At 36.2% G+C, this 13,061-nt stretch overlaps 1 protein-coding gene across 3 annotated transcripts in view; it reads left to right on the top strand.

The window, feature by feature from the left end:
* The first annotated feature begins 5,034 nt into the window (after nucleotides 1–5,034).
* Nucleotides 5,035–13,061, top strand: part of LOC149806807 (stimulated by retinoic acid gene 6 protein-like) — an 88,656-nt gene continuing 80,629 nt past the window's right edge. For all 3 annotated transcript variants that reach the window (XR_016421068.1, XR_016421073.1, XM_089957960.1), the window contains exons 1-3: nucleotides 5,035–5,232; nucleotides 8,111–8,196; nucleotides 11,696–11,829. Coding sequence is in view for 1 of the 3 variants with exons in the window: in XM_089957960.1 (XP_089814086.1) it covers nucleotides 5,128–5,232; nucleotides 8,111–8,196; nucleotides 11,696–11,829 (325 nt within the window). In the remaining 2 variants the exon portion in view is untranslated. The remainder of the gene's footprint in view (nucleotides 5,233–8,110; nucleotides 8,197–11,695; nucleotides 11,830–13,061) is intronic.

The following is a 13,061-nucleotide window of genomic DNA, read 5'->3' on the forward strand; positions in this document are numbered from 1 at the left end:
GTTTTATGATAGTATATTTTTAGGTTTGTATGAGTTGGTGTACGTTTGTGTGGATAGTATAGTTTGGTTTATTTTTGCTCCTTCCCATGTCTGGATAGTATATTTTGGGATTTGTGAATAGTATAGTTGGGATTGTAATCGTCCTCATACGCTTGTGTGGATAGTATATATTGTGTTTTTTCTCCTTCCCGTGTGTGGAAAGTATATTTTGGGATTTGTGAATAGTATATTTTGGGTTTGTAAGCGTTTGCGTGCGTTTGTGTGGATGGTATATTTGGGGTTTGTTTTTTCCTCCTTCCCGTGTGTGGATAGTATATTTTGGGATTTGTGTGGATAGTAGATAATAGGTGAAGTTATTGTAAGGGATGTTTTCCTTTGTTTCAAATATACAAAACATAGCGGTCGTCAGTCTGGCTACCACATGGTTAACATAGAAAGATGAATTTATTTAATGATTTAATAGACAATTGGTACTGGATGGTGGATGGAGCCTATGTGGTGGAAAGGCTTGTAGATGAATGGAGGTATCCAGGTAGTCTAGACTTTGTGACCAGTCTGAAAGTAACGAAAGATCTAGTGAAAGGCATGATAGAGGATGAAGTGGAGAAATTAAGAGGCAGTATTCATTTTCAGTATGTCAGAGTTGGAACAGTGAAGGAGGCAATTGATGGTGTGATGAAAATTAGGTGATTTTAGAACAGATAGAGCATTCGACAGAGTGTTCTTTTGTGAAGTGGGGCTGATGTGAGGAAGATGAAAGATAGCTGGGCAAAGGAGAAAAAGGACAAAGAAAACATACAGGAATAAGAAAACCTAAGAAAAAAGAGGACTTCGAAATACTGAATCAAAACTGGATCAATCTTTAAGAAACATTTAGATCCATGGGACATCCTGAGTGGATGCTAGAGAAGGAAAAGAAGGGAGTAACAGAGAAAGTGCGAAGATGGTGGAAGAAGTGGAGTAAATGAAAGAAGAAGAACCCAAAGGTCCTTTTCAGGGCCACTCATATGCCTCGAAAAGCTTTCCTTTCTTGCCTAAAATGTTTTTAGTCGGCTATATAATTGTTTGTGTGATAAACTGATGTTCATCCATCAATGTCTGTATGTTATATATGTCTATGTCCCGCCAAACCTTCAAGGTTTTTTTCTCGTGTTTGTCCCAATTTAGGTAAGCCCCTTACTAAATTGTTACCAATCTTCAGTACCGCGACGTCACCTTACCTGTTCATTTCCTATTGTCCCTATACAACAACCCTACTTTCACTTGTCCATATGCAGTCACAATAATCTTTTTTCAGTATATGCCTTGTCTGTATAACGTCCTAGGGGTCTTGTAATGCTAATTTCCATTGTCCGTATACATCTTGTCCACATATCGTCCCCGGGTGAATTGTAATGATAATTCCCATTGTCTGTTAATCGTCAACATTAACTACCTCCAGGTAAGGACTTTCTTCTAATGTATCGTCTCATAAATTTTCCAAATTTATTCTTATATTTTTAGTGATTTTGGATATACCACGGGATTCTCGAAATATTAAAGGAATCCAATTCTTTTCTGAAATACTGGTGGTGTTTGGATCTAATAATCTATCACGATCTGGATATCCTGTTGCGGATTCCCTTACAGTGTCATCATGAAGTTGTCTACGACCGTCTTCGGTAAATCGGGTTCGTAGTTTTCGTTTTTTGCTTTGGTTTTGGAGTAACAAGATCTCATACATTACCGACCTCCTTATGGACTTTCTCATTACTCTAAAATACTTGTATTTTTTTCTTGTAATTGTGGTTGAACAGCAGCTATTTCACCTGGAAGTTCTTATAGAATCTTGTTTTTTTTAAAATTCTGTCTGCTATTTTTTCAGTTGCTTTAGCGGTTTGCTCCAACGTGGGAAGATGACCTCTGGTAGCCTTCGTATACGGTTTAAATAATTGTTCTTCACCTTCTACGAATTCTACCTGAGACCCCTGACGCGCTTGAAATTGTTGCTTGATAGCACCACGGACTGGAATACATTTTTTAATTGCCTCTAATCGCTCTCGAGCAAATCTAGCTGTGCGACGAACAATGAGTGTCCGAAAGATAAACAAAACACAGATACAGATTTGAAAACACGATCGACAAAGATGAAGTAACAAAATGAACTAACCCAATTAAAGAAAATCTCGGTCAGTTAGAGGTTTCAGTTTTAGTTTCTTGACCTTGTTTTTTTTTCTCTTCATTTGTTTGTATAATGTTTTATTTTCAAAGAATACTTGCTCTAAAGTGGCCTGTTCACCCTCCTTGATGCTCATATACATTTTAAAAATTTTCACAGACCATCAAATCTGTATTTGCTACTTCAGTATGGTTATGTTGATCTTACATAAGACCATAGCAATCGGTTTGTTGGATATATAGTGTATAGTTTCACAACTATATATGGTCAAGAACTTTCCTGATTTTGGTCCTCGCTTAATTACGATGACCAAAGTACATCTCTACTCCAGCTCATTTTCACTCTGCCAGACTTGATGATTTTAAATTGTCATAAGAGCACCTGAACTACGACAGTTAAGATTGTTTATCGTTTTACAAGGTTGACCTAAATACGCAAGAAACACTCATGAACATCGAGCATATCAACAAGACCTGTTCAAATTCCTCTGATTGGACCGTGGATGATCTAATCATTTCTCAGTGACACGTTGGGTTCACCCAAGACTGTGCTGCATCATTTGGCTGGCTCTAATCACATCCACTAGGTACCTACCGTTCCAATTCGAACATCACTGCTGCTTGAGTGCAATGATCCAGTATCGACTTCACTGACTGGTGTTATTAATAACTCTCTCATATCAGGGGAATTCCCATCATTTTTCGAAACTGCCATTGTAAAGCCTCTGCTGAAGAAACCAACACTAGACCATAACGATTTAAAGAACTACCTTCCAGTTTTAATCTCCCATTCATATAAAAAATCATAGAAAAGTTTGTTCTATCCCAGCTTGTATCTCATCTGAATTCAAACAGTCTTTTTAGTAATGTACAATCTGCATATCGCCCTTGCCACAGTACTGAAACTACTCTTCTAAAAGTAGTTAATGACATTCTCCCTGATTTGGATAGCGGAAAGATTACAGTCCTCACCCTCCTTGATTTGCTTGCAGCATTTGACACAATAGACCATGATATATTACTTCACCGTCTCCACCAAGTATTTGGCATTCATGATACAGCTTTACCGTGTTTCAAGTCCTACTTGGTCAACAGGACACAATTTGTGTCTGCAAATGATCTATGTTGTGGTGTTCCACAGGGGTCTGTTCTTGGATCTGTTCTCTTCATTCTGTACACTCAGCCGCTCTCAAGTGATCATCATCCAGTGTCTCACCAATTGTTCGCTGATGACACCCAAATATACAAATCTAGCCACCCAACTGAAGTTGATGCTACCATCCAAGGTGTAGAGAGGTGCATTTCTGATGTGAAATCATGGTTGACATGTAACAAGCTACAGATGAATGATGATAAAACTGAGGCCATTCTGATCACAACACAAAGACTTTCTCATTCACATCCTTTACCTCAAACAATAAATATCAGCAATGCCAACATTAAATTCACACAATCAGTACAAAACCTAAGTGTTACTCTGGACAGTACTCTCACATTGCACCAACATGTCATGAATATATGCAAGGATGCATAACTTGAGCTGAGACGCATCAGTTCCATTCGCAAATATCTTTCAGTTCATGCCACTAAAAAACTTGTGTGTTCATTAGTCCTTTCAAGACTGGATGATTGGAATTCAATTCTGTCTGGTTCATCTCAATATCTACTCCAGAAACTTCAAAAAGTTCAAAACACAGCTGTTCTGATCATACTTAGAGTAACACGATTAGAGTACACCTCTCCGCTGCTCTGTACCCTACACAGGCTATCCATTCGATCCATAATCAATCACAAAATTTGTTCTCTGTGCTACGTTACGGACTCTAGTCCAACATACCTATCCGACCTCACCCATGTGTACACACCAGCAAGATACGTACGCTCCTCTTCTGACAATCGTATACTCATTATTCCCACTATGAAACAAAGTCATATGGACAACGTTCTTCTGCATACCAGGGCCCAGCAACGTGAAATGAATTGGCCACTGAACTTGAACACAAAGACACAGTGATCCCATTCAAGAGTGCTCTCGAAACTGACTTATTTCGACTGCAAGAATAAACTTAAAGACCTAATAATGTTTCCTACCTTAAATATTCTCATCATGTTTTTTATGTTTTCTAATTTCATGGTGCTTGTTTTTGTAACCATATCATTATATGTTTTTATCTTATAGGTGATGTCTAATGTTGTAAAGCGCTTAGAGCTTCTAAAGATTAGGCGCTATACAAAGTCCTCATTATTATTATTATTATCATTATTATTAGACAAATTTTTTGGCGAGCTAAAGCACTTGTACAATTAAAATATACCTAAGGGCATCCTAAGGCCAGCTTTGGGTTGGAAAGAACTGCTGGCTTCAAAAGAGTTATACATAATTAGCAAATCTGTCTCCAATTTCATGCCACAAACTGACACTCTGACACTATGATGAACGAAGATCTGATTGTGACATTAGAGTATGATTGCCAGAAGCGACAGTGTAATGATATTGCTCACAGTAATATATTAATGCATTGGTCCTGAGTTTAGTGTATATTTAGCACATTGCATCTAGAACACCTAGAGAAGGATTATCTAAATGTTTTTATATTTTATTTCACTGCAAGCTCTACTGTAAATCAAGAAAGTCGGCCTGATATTATGTTATATTTTGTGTTTAAAAGGTAGTAACGAATTAAGTGTGAGACACCCATACGCAGAATATCATATATATCGTGAAACTATAATTTAACTTACTTTCAGTTGCAAGAAAACTATTGTTTATTACTTTCTGAGTGCAAAATGAATCATTGTTCTCTTTTCGTTGTCCCGTGTCCTGACCCCAATTTCGAGTGTTTTCTTCCTCAAGTCTCTTTATCTGATCTACTTCTAGGGACACGTATTGGAAGTAGAATAACATCTTTCATTCCTGAAACTTGAATACTTACGTCGGTATCGGTTTTTCAGTGGCACGCTTCGATAAAAATGACGTCCGAGATTTGCCAGAGATATTTCAGACAGTTCCAATCCAATTCTGAATCCTTCTATTCCTTCTATACGGAGAATATTCGTTGGTTTCTCATCCCCGCGGTAAGTAACTACAGCAATACATATATCATTTATATTAGTGAAAAAGAAAAATGCTTAGTTGAGAATTATATGGTTGTACGTGATGATAACAGTTTACTTATCTAAGAAACAGTCAGCATGCATTGGGTTGGGTGGGGGTGAGACAGAGAAAGAGAGGGTGATAGTGTGATTGCATAATTTTACCGTTTCTATACCCTTAGTTTTGCATATTAAATGAAACCCCACATTTGTTGTGTATATGCGTAAAAATTAAAAGTCATAATTCACACCCAAATTATAATCCCATCCATCCCGGTAAATATTGACCACTCTACAAATATCAGAATTTATCTTGAATATATAGTATATAACAGATATCGATCGTAATTATATTTTAAAGTTGATTCAGAAGAAGAAGGAGACAGATGGACAGACAGACACAGGGTTGTGCAGTAAAAATAATTAACATTATCATGCAGAAATATTGGGCGTTAGTGTATCTCGTATGTTTCAGTGAGGGTCCTAAATAATCCATATTTATTTATTTATGTATTTTTTATAATATTTTTATTTGTTTGTTTGTTTTTCATTCAGTCATCAACGTCTCATACTAACTATTCACAAGCACGCAAATTGTATTAAAGGGTAAACTGGTACGGCATAAGCTAAATAAAGACGGGAAACAGGCAACAGAAAAGGAATGAGAGTACAGTAGTGAAAATTCCAAGATCGTGTAAAGAAAACAGTAAGAGCGATTAACATATGGCTGCTCGATATAAGAAATCCATGGACAGCATATCCAGCCCATGATTAAAATACCTTTACACGTTTTGACGTTGAAGTCAGAGGGGATAACTAGTGTGTCGCAAAATAAATTTAGTTTTGCTTGATTATGAGAAATCTCGCATTTGGACAGAATCCATCAAATGATCTGAAACAAGAAAGTAAATAAAAACACAATAACCTGACCTTTAACACACATATAAAATGAAATGTTCCTGTTTACTACAAAACTAAATATTGTGAGATGCGTACTCGGGATTGCGTAAGGAGCTGTATTAATGTTGGCGTTCCCATTTATTAGTATTAGATTCAATGCTGCATTGTTGTCCTTGCGTTGTTACACGTACACATTTTTCCGGTCACATTACAAAATAATGACTCAGCATTCCGCATCACGCGTGAATGGCCTAAAAATAGTCAACCTTGTTGCGTTCTGCAGTCGCACAGATGCGATCACTTTTCTAAGTAACCAATAATACGTGTTCCAATGTCGAAGTACATCAAATCTACTTAAAGTGATAGACTCATTGGATATATTCTAATTTGTGTATTAATCAGAATACAGTTCAGATTCTATTTAAAGAAATGCATTTATCTTAATGATCATACAGTCATAGACCCCGAAATCTGATCGAGATCTATCAGACATGAAAAATTTGCTTTCTGCTCAGAACATACGAAGATTTAAAAAACAAAGTAATTTTAAGCTGATTTGACGAACATATTCGCGGGTGACTCAACATTAATATGTGCGAAATGAAATAGCAGAGCATTTTGAGTTAAGGGAATATATACTGATTAAAATTATTGGAATATAAACATAGACCATAAAGCGATAAATAACAGAAGCAACGAATTCTAAAAGGCCCTTATCTGAAAAATCATTTTTACAATCAACTCTTTATTTCAAAGCATTCCTAAAGATATAAATACATCAAATCTGAAAGACAACGATTTTCGTTGTAGAAAAGAAACAAAACAATGATTTTCAGCACTGAATACAATTTCATTGTTTTCACAGATGTCTAAGATTTGAAAAAAATTAGTTTGTGCTGAGATTCTACTCCGACAAGTATTCTTTGTGCTTAAGAACTAAAACTAACTCTCTCTCTCTCTCTCTCTCTCTCTCTCTCTCTCTCTCTCTATATATATATATATATATATATATATATATATATATATATATATATATATATATATATATATATATGACTTGAGTACTGATAAAAACATCAACGGTACACAACTGTAATAAAAGTTGTCTATTTTAAATTTACATTTGTTCATAAGGGTAGAGTTAACAATAAGGGGAGTTAGGAAGGACATTGGCTCCTACATTGCCCAATGTCCAACATGCTTTCTTTATTTGTTACAAAACCAAAAACACCTTCATAAACAAAATTTGAAAGTATAAAATCGTCAATACCCATTTTTCTGCTAGTCTCTATGCCTGAAATACCAAGTACCTTGATATGAACATAATAACTTCACTTATGATAGGGATAGCATTACTACACGCCATAAATATTGCGAAGCCATTTCATTATGTTGTTGAAATGCAGTGTGTAATCATCTATGAGTTAACAAGGTTATTAATGCTAACTGGTTGTCCTTCAAGTATAGAATTTTATGCCACCAGTAACTATGGACAGTTCTACACTGGCCGCATGCAAACGATAATTATTGATATGTCGTGACGCTTCTACTCTGTCAATCAAGAAGTTAAAACATAACTAGCTTAGATGTGTAAGAGGTTCCCAAATCGTGATAAAAGAAAAACGCACAGGCATAATATATGTCAAGACAGCTGAGTTCATTAGCTTGCCACTGTTTGGTCGATATCCTTTTTCCGTGTTAAATGCCACTCTTCCGTTATGGTCTTATATCCCAATTAATTGATCTGATTGTCCAGTAAGAATACTGCATTAATTGACATCAATTGTACGTCAAGGTCAGGATTTATTAGACAGAAATATGGGTCTCATTTGCAGTGTTTGGCTTTGAAACAGTAATTCGTAATTTCATTAGTTGGGATCAGCAATTAACACTTGAAAGTTTAACAAAATAGTCATGTACCCATGGAACACTAATTGGGCCTAATTATTTTGTGATCCAGGTTCCCTTCGCCTTTGCATGGTCTTTCCTGGAGAAGAGAAAGTCTTTTAAGACCAACATTCTTGGAGGCAGACCGGCCCTATACAGGTAATTATTATTTTTCTGAACTTGAAGTTGAAGCGTGGGATTAAATAAGACATGTACGCAAAAGATGTTTTTACTTGAATGGACTGTTCAAATCACAAGGTATTCGATATGTACCCGTATGATCTTGCTATTTTCCATCCTCGTTTGTCACTGATGCCAACCTGATATTCGAGTTTGATTCGAATGTTTATGCTCATAATTCACAATCCTTTCTTTTCTTCAAAATACGTTTTATAAAAACGTCAGGTCGTTCAGTTTTTAGCACTTTAATACAAATCTTCAGAAGATGATTTGTGGTCCTTATGAGCAACAGTCGTCTTTGCTTTTTCACAGCTAAATTGGCATGTTTTACATCGGTATATATTTTAGAAGAAGTAGGATAATATGATCAAGTAGAATCCAATTGCACGTATAAATGTATTAGAATAGGATTATTCTTGGACACATTTTTCGTAATAGCATTAACTAAGATGTTTAGTATGAAATTTACGATCTGTTATCTGGAACATATATATGCAATGTGCATCATATTCAAGCAAAGGCCAATCCACCAATTACCCCCGCCAAGAACTAAATATCAATAAAGTATTATTAACTTTGACCTCATACGCCTCAACCAATGTTACATAAAAGCTGAAACTTTGAAAGTATATTTCCTATAGTTAAAGCGAAATGCAGTAATCCACCCTATTTAGAATTCTTGCCTTGGGGTGATGAGGAGGTTTAGGTGAGTCGATGGTTCACATAGTTATGCTGGGTAGGCAAGAATGGAGACTTCTGGAAATCTCTCCAGAAGCCGGAATAAAGAGAATGTCTGATATAAATAGTGACAACCTAGACGTATTATAAATCAAGCTAACATTTAAAGACAGAAACTGAAATCAAGATGTTCTTACAAGTGCACATCTTTGAAACAGTCGATAGGGTACAGGAAACATCATGACAAGAAATGTCTGCGTACATGTAAAGGAAAAGTATTTTCTAGAAACGAAACGCCACCAGACAAATTCAGGAAGGTAATGTTCTAGAACCTGTAGAATGACTGCAGCAAGAACTTGTATAAAGATACTTGAAATTACACAAACAAATGTACATGAGCACCTTTACAGAATGTGGCCGAAGCTTGACCCAGTAAATATCAAAAGAGTACAGTATTAAACATCACTATATAAATCAATACAAATATAAAATCAACCTGATGTTTATCACAACTATATTATTTTAATATCACCGGCTGGCTCATTGTGTAAGCCTATCCTGCTAATACATAGACTTTACATAGTTAATACTCCCGAAGTTTTGGATTTTAGGTCGGCAAAGAAGAAACACGGACACTGTGTAAATCAAAACTGGGGAGATCTATACAGATCGCATCGGACAGAGGAAACATCCCCGCAATGTACGAAGAGATCAAGAAGACCTCAGCCCCACTATTACCTTAGTCGCCTCCTGGAAGGCACTGGATGGCGAGATGATCGCTGAAAGAAGCAAGCACCATCAAACTAAACCTGAATACAGGCATCGACGCGGTCATAAAAATCAACGCGGCATGTCAATCCTCAACATTTTAGGAAGTGGTTTGCAATGCTCATTTTGAAGAGACAACAATAACACCGTGGACAAATGATTCCGGAGATGTAGTGTGGCATTAACTGCAAGACAAATACAAGCAGAAGCCACTCGGCATTGCGTTTTGCTACTTCACTACGGTCAGCAATACTGGACTCTTTAAAATACACGCAAAGATTGGCTGTCCTCCGAAACGCATTAGCTGTATCTGTTCACTTTATGATAACATTCACTGCACGGTATAATTTGACCGCTGCGCGTCTGATAGCTTCGAGATCAAGTGCCGAGCCAAAGATGCTTATTTCATGATACCATCACTCCTACGCTTTTCAATACTTGTTAACTATGCATTCGACTCAAACATTGAAGGGCCTACCTGTATAGGAATAATAGAAATGATTGTATCACTGACATTGACCAATGGGATACACCGGCAGGCAACAAAAACGGCCGTGACACAGGCTTTGCGTTGCAATGAAAGATCATGAAAAACAGCAGCCACACCATCTTCACAGCTAACACCAATGCACATAAAGGTGTATCAGGTTGCTCTAGCTGTCACAGAACAAAATTTTGCCACTTGATCCAGGCCTTGTCAATCCAGGATAGGACCTTTTAGAAACCAGAGAAAATGCAGCACAAGCCAATAACATGAAGATATAACTATTAAATGAGCAATATATTTAACATCAATTTACAGTTCTATAAAATATCAAATGAGCACTGTATTTAATATTACTATACAAGACACAATAAATAACAAATGACCATGGCATTTAGCATTGCTTTAAATAACAACTTTAAAAACTAACATGCCTTTCAAGAAAAGAAGAAACTATTATCTACGTAATTTGGATAATGAATAATAGAAGAGTTAGAAATACAGAATTACAGAGTCTGCTTAGAGAAGAATCGATTCCTATGCAGGAAATTCAGGAACAAATACACAATTATTTACATCAGTTCTTCTATAAAAGAGAGTAAAGATCGAAAGAGTAGGCATCAGTTTGAAAAGATTGGCAGAACTGAATACTTTTTAAAGGTTTCCAGCTTTAGGTATTCGCTGTCACCCTTGTAATATGATATCGAATTAAAACTAAGTCCAATGTTAATCATCAAGTTATGAAATAAATTGGCTCTAAAGAAATGCAACAATTGGAGGCAAATCACCCTATTATTAATTCACGGGATCTCTGGTAGGAAGTCATTGACAGAAAAGAGGTGTTTCTTGCAGTGCAAACATATTTAGAATAGGGAATATACCTTCCTCCTCATCAATGCTAATGAACAGTGTTAAGATTTCAAGAAAACCTCGGATAGAGAAGGTATATTGCTAGAACTCCCTAGAGAGTACGAAAGCCTCAGATTGAGAAGATAAATTGTTAGAAGTCCCGAGAAAGTATAAAATACCCCCAAAAATACAGTCCGATTAACATCTTTCCACCATGCCCCAGCTAGTCGCTCTGTATTAACGAGTCAGTATCATGAGATAATTGGAAGATATCATTTTCATTTTTAAAAAGTCGTTACCATCACCAAACTGTTAACACAGATTTTAAGTGTACAGGTAGTGAGTCGTCAGGTCGTGGCTTAAAGTTGTTTCTTTGTCAGATAGTGATGTACCTCTGCTTTACTCACATGAAACAGACTGTTATGTAAATAACACATGAGATGCAGGAAATATCATTAAGTCTGTCAATGTATAGTTGATAAGAATTCAACTGTGGGGGATTATATTGATATCCTATCTCACACCGAGAAAGTGTACATGAGAAAACCTTCTAATTTTATGGAAGAGCAGAACAGTTGAGGATCAGATTAGTTTACGGAAAGCGAGGAAACAACATTACAAAATCAGCTCAGTTGATAGAAGTATACAGCTAGTGGAGAAGGGAGGATTATGTTTCTGTCTATTTCTTTGTGTTGATAGGATAATAAATCTTCTTGATGGCGGAGTAAGAGACCGATGGGGAACAAGTTTCATCCTGGGCGCTATGACAACACTTGTCTACTATCTCACACTTAGAACTCTTGTGTCCACGGATTTCCCACTTTGGGCGACAGGTACCGCATGCCACCTTCCCATCATTTCTTCTCATTCCTTTCTCAAATACACGCTAGCAAGTGTGTTATGACACACAGACAATGTGTGTGAGTAGCCTGTACTGTATTTGTAATTCTTGTTTGCACTTTCGTTTCTTCTTCTCCTCTTAATCCTCCTCCTCCATCTTCTTCTTCTTCTTCTTCTTCTTCTTATTATTATTATTATTATTATTATTATCAGTATTATTATTAGCAGTACTAGCAGTAGTATTAGTAGTAGTAGTAGTAAAGGTTTGCTGAATACAGGGTGCACATACATTCCACACATGTTTTAGAAGCTTATGTTCGAATGCGCTCGGATGCCAAATTCTGAATCAGAGAATAAAATGTTTCAAAAGCATGTACAGACCAATGAAAAAGGTATTTCGCATTTTGAATCGATTACTTGCATACGAGTTGTAAGTGGATACTGAGAGTGAAATAATTTTACTATGATAATCACATTTTAGTTATACACCACTATTTAAAACATAACAGAGGTGTAGAGAATCATGTGATGGCGCTAGATACATATATAGGCAAACGAAACATATTTGTATGTAGGCTAAACTTGACGATATGGCGTACTACTCAAGTAGATCAAATACTGTTCAAATCTCACGTAAGTACCTTTAGAGAAAAATGAATATCAGCATTCGGGTGCAACAAGATCAATCAGGGTATGCATCCTCATAATCTCCTTCTTCTTCTTCTTCTTATTATTATTATTATCATTATTATTATTGTTACTATTATTATTAGTATCATTATTATTATTGGCATTGCTTTTTGAATAAGAAAATTTACGCATGGAGATAATACTTGGTAAACTTTTGAATCGTCCCTAGAATGTGTGTTACATACCACGATCGGGATAAAATCCGCAAGGTCAAGGTCACGGTTCAATATATTATGTTTTCATCAAGTGTTCGTTCTACTCTACAATTTTCAAGTCGTTTGGGATAAAAGAACGAAACATGGTATACTTACATATTACCATAAGAATATCTGTCACACCATCTTGAGGGTACTTTCAACGATGTCAAGATGACACAAATATTTTATCTTTGCCATCACACATTCGTTTCTGTGCTTAAGTGATAACGCCTTTGGAGCTTAAGATATGACAGGAATACTTAAACACCATCTCCAGAGAGTGTTTTGCGTCTAAGCGAAGGGGACTGCTCGATATTTTACATTTATATCACACTTTC

Source organism: Sinohyriopsis cumingii, chromosome 1 (assembly GCF_028554795.1).
Source record: "Sinohyriopsis cumingii isolate HCF-2022 chromosome 1, ASM2855479v2, whole genome shotgun sequence".
NCBI classification, from domain to species: Eukaryota; Metazoa; Mollusca; class Bivalvia; order Unionida; family Unionidae; genus Sinohyriopsis; species Sinohyriopsis cumingii.